Source organism: Sphaeramia orbicularis, chromosome 14 (genome assembly GCF_902148855.1).
Source record: "Sphaeramia orbicularis chromosome 14, fSphaOr1.1, whole genome shotgun sequence".
NCBI classification, from domain to species: Eukaryota; Metazoa; Chordata; class Actinopteri; order Kurtiformes; family Apogonidae; genus Sphaeramia; species Sphaeramia orbicularis.
This window is the reverse complement of record NC_043970.1, coordinates 50,625,762-50,634,244: the sequence shown is the minus strand read 5'-3', so window position 1 is coordinate 50,634,244 and position 8,483 is coordinate 50,625,762. Positions and strand designations below refer to the sequence as shown.

Genomic DNA, 8,483 nt, shown 5'->3' with positions numbered 1-8,483 from the left:
GGTTATGTTTTTTTTTTTTTTTTTTTTTACAAATCCAGCCCACTTGATCTGTATCTTGTCCCTGCACTAAAATGAGTTTGACACCCTGATTATTAATATATTCAGTGTAATTTTTGAGCCTCAATAATTCAACCCATATGTTTGACCCATCTGGTTTACACCCATTCCTGATGTCCTCCTCCTCCTCCTCCTCCTCCTCCTCCTCTGCTCCCCCTACAGGCTAAAAGCGGCGTGGTGATGGAATCCTCAGGACAGGTACTGAGTCTGATGAAGGAGCTGAAATGACAACAGAAGAACTTGCATCGATCCAGATTATTCAGAAGTAAGGTTCACCATGGGGTTGAGCTGGGCCTCCAATGCTACTCCAGACATCAGTTTGGTGGCAGCGGCAGCAGCAGCTGTGAACAACCATCCCAACTCCTCTGGCACCTTGCTCGCCTTGCCTCCCCCTTCATCGTCCTGCAGCATCGACGAGTCCTACAAGTACGTCTTCCTGCCAGTGTGCTACTCGCTCACCTTCCTCTTCAGCCTGACCCTGAACTCGGTGGTGCTTTTGCGGTCTTGTCGACATCAGGGCGGCTGCTGTGGCGGCGCGCGGCGTTGGAACACTTCACTGATCTACATGGTGAACCTGGCCACCACAGACCTGATGTACGGACTGTCCTTGCCCTTTCTGGTGGCCAGCTATGTGCTGAGGGACCGCTGGGTGTTTGGGGACTTCATGTGCCGCCTGGTCCGCTTCCTGTTCTACTTTAACCTCTACTGCTCCATCTTCTTCCTCACCTGCATCTCTGTACACAGGTAGGATGTTCAGGAAATGCCTTTGTTTAGTTCATACTGTGTTCCTGGTTTGGGGGTAAACTGGCTCGGTACAGTTGGCAAACATTTCACATCATGGTTTTGATAACTCCTTTGCTCTTGAATCATTGGTTGTGGCAGGGATTTGTTGCTGAATGTTGTTTTCTGTGCAACTGTGCTACTTTGAAATTGTTTTTTCATTGTTTTTTTTGTCGTCAGTTCATCGTCCGTCTGTCTGTCTGTCCGTATGTGCAAAAACTTTGGCATGCACTGATAAGTCAGTCCACTGGGTGGCAGTAGTGCGACTGATAAGTCTGGTCAAGGCTGAGGGTTTTCAAGTGGGTGCACGTTATGTTATAAGGTTAAAATGGTTTGTATCAGTTGGTAAAAATATTACAGAGTAATTGTTGATAAAAGAGCGGGTTTTTTCTATGTGTCTAGGCTACTTTGATATAGTTTTTGGTGTAAAATCATATTTTTCTGTTGAACGTTGAATTCAGGTGTTTCTTTTCTAACAGGGGTCTGGGATACAAAACACTAATGATGGATGTCATAATATAATTTTATATTGGATAAATATAATTGTATTGGCTAGTTTTGTTACCTCCAAGTGTAATGGCGGAGGTTATGTTTTCACTGGGGTTTGTCTGTCTGTTAGCAAGATAACTCAAAAAGTTATGGACGGATTTTCATGAAATTTTCAGGAAATGTTGATACTGGCACAAAGAACAAATTATTAAAATTTTGGTGGTGATGGGGGGGCGACTTTTGATGAAATTTTCAGGAAATACTGATACTGGCACAAGGAACAAATGATTAAATTTTAAATTTTGGTGGTGATCGGGGGTGGGGTGGGGGGACTGATCTGCCTTGGCAGAGGTCAGCGCTCTTAGAGTGCTTTTCTAGTTTAAATTATTATCTTTCCTTCCAAAATGCCTCAGATGGTTTTTACTTAATTTCTCTCAACATTGTTTTTTTCATCCATGACTATGATTTCAAATGTTCTACCTCTAATTTTTTGTATCTCAAATCAGCATGAACAGGAAATGTTACGAGCTGTAATTATGGTGCTTCCCCATATTTTTGTCCATATAGTTTATAAACAACACTATTTCCTTAAAGTTTAATGGGATATTTTTCTTCCTAAGTGAGATGTAAAGATGAAAGTAGATGGTTAGTTGTGATAGAAAATTATTATTTACAGTCAGAGCATGAAAAATATTTTAGAAATTTAGAGGGAGAATATTTAAAATCAGTCATGGATAATTACAAAAAAAAAAAACAATGTTGAGAGAAATTAAGTAAAAACCATCTCTGAGGCATTTTAGAAATAAAGATGACAATTTAAACAAGAAAAGCACTCGGAGAGCGCAGACCTCCGCCAAGACACCCCACCACCACCAATCACCACCAAAATTTTATCGTTTCTTCCTTGTGCCAGTATTAACATTTCCTGAAAATTTCATGAAAATCTGTCCATAACTTTTTGAGTTATCTTGCTAACAATCAAACATACACGCATGCACGCAAACACACAAAGCAAAGTGATCACAATACCTCCTGGTGGAGGTAACAAAACAAACCAACGTAATGATATTTATCACAATATAAAACTATATTATGACAACTGTCATTATTGTTTTGTATCCCAGACCCGTTAGAAAAGAAACACCTGAATCCAACGTGTCCCAATATTTTTGTCCATTTAGTGTATACCAGATTAAATTTAAACAAAAACAGTCTTTAGTAGACTTGTATTGTTCTTGAATTTTCAGTTTTGAAAATACAGTGCTCTACATTTCATACAAGTTCCTGAATCTAAAAGTGTCAAACTGCTGAACACTGAAGAAAACTTTAAATCCTTGGGGTTAACTGACATTTTTTTTAGAGGAGTTAATATAATGATAAGTTTGCAGCATAAAAAAGCTGAGCTGTTTAATCAACTTCAACCCCTGAATAGAAACATGACACTGTATGAAATTAACTATGTTTGCTTAATTAGAAACTGGATATCTCAAACTTAACATCTGAATCAAAGTAACAAATGCCTACATGAATAAATCAGCATCACTGAGCATCAAGCTCAAACTAATTATTAATAAATACATTTGGCACAGAATAACTAACAGTAAAATATCTACAAAGTACAATGAGTGATTAGTCAGTGTATCAGTATTCAGTATATGTCAGGTGAAATTTAGCTTTGCATAGTCAGATCGATCTCCACACTGGGTCGCTGAACCCATTATCATTCTGAAATAGGGTGAAAAAAACAAAAACAAAAACAAAACACAACAAAACAAAAAACCCTTTGGTTTAGCACAGTGTTTCCCAACCACTGTGCCATGGCACATTAGCGTGCCATGAGAAATCATCAGGTGTGCCGTTGAAAATTATCCAGTTTCACCTGGTTGGTTCTGTAAGCGAGCAGCGTGATACAGATACATACGACTGCATGATCCACTCTACAATAACAGTCTCCTGTTTCCTTTTGCAAAATAAAAGTGAAAGTGAATCAGCCCCAATGTGGTGTGTTCTGCTGATAAAACCCCCCTCACTAGTGATGTGCAGGTCAGTGAATTACCCACGAACCATGGGTATGGGGTTGGGGAGAGGGGGTGTACCTCCCATACTATTATACAACAGACCTCAATCCGAGGGTCTGTCCGAGGGGTCGCCCTCTCAGGTTTCTTGTTCCTAAGGCCCCATGACAATGTCACCTGTGCACGCCCAGTGAGCCCCCCCGAAAAAAGAGAGACCCAAGATTCATGTGTATCTTTCTTCAATTCCTGCAAGAATATCAGCTTTGTGTTCAACTAAACAGACCCAGGTTTCACACTGAGTAAACTGAGACTAGATTTGAATTATATTTCAATAAATGTACGTTTTGTGACATTTTTGTTTGGTGGTGTGCCTTGTGATTTTTCGAATGTAAAATATGTGCCGTAGCTCAAAAAGGTTGGGAAACACTGGTTTAGCACACCTAGATAATCAAGCCTATCATAATCATGGTGAAATGAGTCCCGAAATAGCTACAACCCTGCAACCTGCTTGTTTTTTCATGTAGTAAAGAGCGCTTTGGAAATGTTAAAAGGTAGGTATTGGATCGGAGCAGAAAACTGGCTGGAATGGAGAGGAGAATAAACCAGACATGAAAGTTAATCAGTACTCAACAACCATTCACAGAAGCTCAGGACAGTTTCCCTTGGGCTCACCTCTGGGCTCGTATATTTTTAGGTTCCTTGCGTTTGTTGTGGGTTGCTTGGAGGAGTCAGGCTGACCTACTTTCCTACTACACTGACCTTTGAGTCAATTAGAAGGACAATGTGTGGGCAAAAGGACTGATAACACTAGCTTTGTAAGATATGAATTTGATCCCCCAAACTATACCCTTCGTTTCACTTAGTGGACTAAATATAAACATGCAGGCAAGATGTGAAAGGATGATATTCCATCTGACTCTAACATACTCAGCCATTAAAAACAATAATGGGTACTTAAACTTGTAAAATATGAGACATTTCTACATTAAAATATATATATATATATAAAAAGGTTTTGTTGTGTACTTATATATAATTTTACCAACAATGAGATCCTTTTATTCAATGTAAGCCTGTTTCGTTTGGTCGTACGTCTGTGGTGTCATATCACAACACTACTATACGGCCATTTCATTAGAGCATACACTCACTGGCCATTTTGTTAGGTACACTTAGTACTGGGTTGAACTTTCTTTAGCCTTTAGAACTCCTTTAATTCTTTGTGGCCTCAATTTAACAAGGTACTGGAAACATCCCTCCATATTAACATGATAGCTTCAGAAAGCTGCTGTAGATTTATTGGCTGTACATCTGTGAAGTCAATCTGTCATTTCATCACATCCCAAACGTGTTCTATTGGATTCAGATCTGGTGACTGTGGAGGCCATTTGAGAACAGCGAACTCACTGTCATGCTCAAGAAACTAATTTGAGATGATGCGAGTTTTATGGCACACTGTAATCCTGTTGGAAGCCATTAGGAGATGTGTCCGCTGTGATCATAAAGCACAGGTGTCAAACATGTGGCCCAGGGGCCAAATCTGGCCCGCCAAAAGGTCCAATCCGGCCTGCGGGATGAATTTGTGAAAACCAAAAAATTACACTGAAGATATTAACAATCAATGGTGTCAAAATGATTTTAATTCAGGTTCCACATACAGATACATACAGTCCAATTAGATTTCAAGTGGGTCAGAACCAGTAAAATATTATCATAACCTATAAATAATGACAACCTCAAATTTCTCTTTGTTTTTTTGGTGTAAAAAAAGTAAAATTACATGAAAATGTTTACATTACCAAACTATACTTTTACAAAAAAATGAATAACCTGAACAAATATGAACAAATGGAAATGTCGTAAGAAAAGTAAATGCAATTTTACCAATATTCTGCCTGTTACTAAATGTTTTGTGCGATTGTAATGCACAAGTGTAAATGATAAACTGATAAATCGAGGCAGAATATTGTTAAAATTGCACTTGTTTTTCTTAAGACAATTCAAGTTGTTCATGCTATTCAGATTTTTAAGGAAACTTTGTAGATGTAAACCTGACCATAACATAATTTTACTTTTTTCACTGTTATTATTTTACTGGTCCGGCCCGCTTGAGATCAGATTGGGGCGAATGTGGCCCCTGAACTAAAATGAGTTTGACATCCCTGTCATAAAGGGACAGACTGGACAAGAACAAGTTTAGTGCCACCTGAGCACCATTTAAATGCCAAAGCCAAAATACTCCCAATATATGCCAAGAAAATATCCGTTACACCATTAAACCACCACCAACCTGAACCATTGATAAAAGACAGGATGGATTCATGCTTTCATGTTATTTCCATGAAAGTGTGACCCTACCATCTGAATAATGCAGCAAAAACTGAGACTCATCAGAGCAGGTAAAGTTTTTGTCCAGTTTTGGTCAGCTCATAAAAATTATCCATCAAGTTTCCAGTTCTTGTTCTCGGTCCATTATTTCAGCTGATCATCTTGATAATGTCTACATCTCTAAATGCACTGAATTGTTGACAAGTGATTTGCCTATGAGATATTTGAAATAAGCTTAAATACATGTCATCATTTGTGAATGTGATTCTGTCAAAGTAAGTCAGTGGTGAAAACATCAGCATCACACATTAGATCAAACTGTGTCATTCAGTTTTGTTTTGATTGACAGATGCCAGGTGGCAGAAAAAGCACAATTAGTACAATTAGAGAGTAGAGGTGAGAATATAGAGAACGCATGATGAAATACTATTGTACTTCGCCCATTATAGTGGTGGAATCATGACAGAATGTCTCTGCAAAACTTGATAAATTCTATGAGCAAAGAGCAGAAATTCTAACTGTTAATTGGTAAATGATGTACACAAAAGCAACATCTTTTAGAAGCTTAACATGACTTCATTGTTGGCTGATATATTATTCATGTTGTGAGGTGGTTTGAGAAGGATGAATTCAAATATGAACTTCTAGTTTTCCATCCACAGGTACCTAGGGATCTGCCACCCAATGAGGACCATCACCCTGGAGAGTAAGCGGGTGGTGAAGGCGACCTGTGCACTAGTGTGGGTGGTGGTGTTCATACTCACCTGCCCCATCTTCAGGTTTGCCCAGACAGGATACATTACACGAGGAGGTGGTGGAGTCGTTGGTCCTGGTGGATCGAAAGTGAGCAGAAACAGGACTGGGTCCTCAGGTGAGGAGGGGTACATGAATTGCTGGGACGATGCCATTGATAAAGAGTTTGCAGACTATGTTCCATATGGCATCATCCTCCACCTGTTGGGCTTTTTCGTTCCGTTTGTCATCATCGCTTGGTGCTACTCGCAAGTGGTCAGGACGATATTTCAGACCTTGCGCTCGCCTCCCAGCTCTGTAGAGGGAGGTGAGGATGGTCCAGTGGGTGATGGTACGACAGAGGGAGTCAGAGAACGAGAAAGAACCTCAGTGTCCATCTGCGGATCACAGTACTCACACTACATCCGGAGACGTCGGAAATCCATCAAGACCATAGTAACCATCACACTGTTGTTTGCCCTTTGCTTCCTTCCCTTCCACGTGACCCGGACGGTCTTCCTCCTCCTGCGACGGGGGCAGCTCGGAGGCTGTAATGCCATGAAAACCGTTTCCATCTGCTACAAAGTCACCAGGCCTCTAGCCTCCTGCAACGCCTGGCTCAATGCTCTCCTATACTTCCTAACAGGTGATAAGGGCGCCCCATGCTGCTCAGCTGAACCAACTGTTCGCAGAGACCGACGGAGTGGCTCCCTCTGGTGGCCACTGAAGATCCTCAAGAAGGAGGGAGCTGGAGAGGATGACAATGAGGTGGTCGAAAAGATCGAAAGGGAAGTACACATTGAAAACGAGTCCAAATCTTCAAGAGTCATCTTCTAAGATGTTTTAGTCCAGGTATGTTTGTAAAAGACTTGCTGATGTGCTTGACGCGTTGCCCCATTACCTTAGAAACTGAAACTCAAAATTAGGAATATCAGAAAAACCAGATGACACTAGTAATACCTAACCAACACCAGTTGATGAGAATTTAGCACCTGGTATTTTGCGATGCAAAAATCAAACATTCAAAGATACAAGTCGGACTGTACTATGTACCAACTACTTCTGTCACTAAATTTAACAAACAACAAAACTGAGACTGAGAATTAAACATAACTCTAAGATTGTGGTTTCACTGTTGACTAGGTCCCCATTTTGCTGTACGAGGGGCTTCAAAAAGTTTGTGGAAAAAGGATAGTTGGAAAAAAACAGTTTAAGTTATGATGTTCATTTTTCAACATAATCATGCTCCATTTAGGTCAGTACACTTCTGCAAGTGCTGATACCAGCCTTTAAGTCCATCTGTGTAAAACTGAAGGCTTTGTGATTTAAACCATGTCAAAGCTATGTTCTTTTTCCACAAACATTTTGACACCCCCCTTGAATACCATACGCCCAATTCATTCACAGTGATCTCTACTTGCAGACTTTTTAGGCCTGTAGGTCTGTTAACTCATCAAGCTGTTCTACTAGAAAGTCTTTCTGACAGAAAGACCTGTTAATTAGTTTCTCCCAGAACAGTAATGCTTTTTAATGCTTTCTTTACAGTCGAGTACCTCTGAAGTGGAAAATGTGAATATCTAAGACCCCTGTCTGAAATTTTAACCATAACACTCTTTTAAGTTAGATCTTCTACTCTGATTTTTTTTAAACTTTACCAACCCCAACTTAAAATCCAACATGGCTGCTCCGCATCAACAGCAGTGAAACCTGTAACCACATACTGTTACCTACCACTTCCTCTCAATGAGTTGTAAACATAGTCCTGTGCAACTTGTACCTGAAGATGTTGTTACATTGTTTGTATCTAAAAAATACTGTGTAATTGTTGCTATCAACTGGTATTGCTTAAAGTGGCCAGGCGAGTTAGAACTGGTAACCCTACTGATTTTCCAAATTGTGCTGGAATGCAGTTACCTTAAGTGTACTGTCATTCCCAGCTAACATTTCAAAGGTAAAAGAATGCATCTTTTAAACTACAGTTTAAATTTGAGATTTAGCTGCTAGTAGGGCTGGGTATCTTTAGTTTTTTGGTTTTAGATAGTAGTGCCAATATGAACTAAAAAAAAAAAAAACAGCAACACA

General features: G+C 39.8%; 1 protein-coding gene across 1 annotated transcript; it reads left to right on the top strand.

Annotated features, from left to right (window-relative positions):
• The first annotated feature begins 334 nt into the window (after positions 1-334).
• On the top strand, positions 335-7,238 carry LOC115433344 (P2Y purinoceptor 3). Its single transcript, XM_030154694.1, has 2 exons — positions 335-801; positions 6,332-7,238. The coding sequence occupies exons 1-2, from the start codon at positions 335-337 to the stop codon at positions 7,236-7,238; spliced, it is 1,374 nt and encodes a 457-aa protein (XP_030010554.1).
• The last annotated feature ends 1,245 nt before the right edge of the window (positions 7,239-8,483 follow it).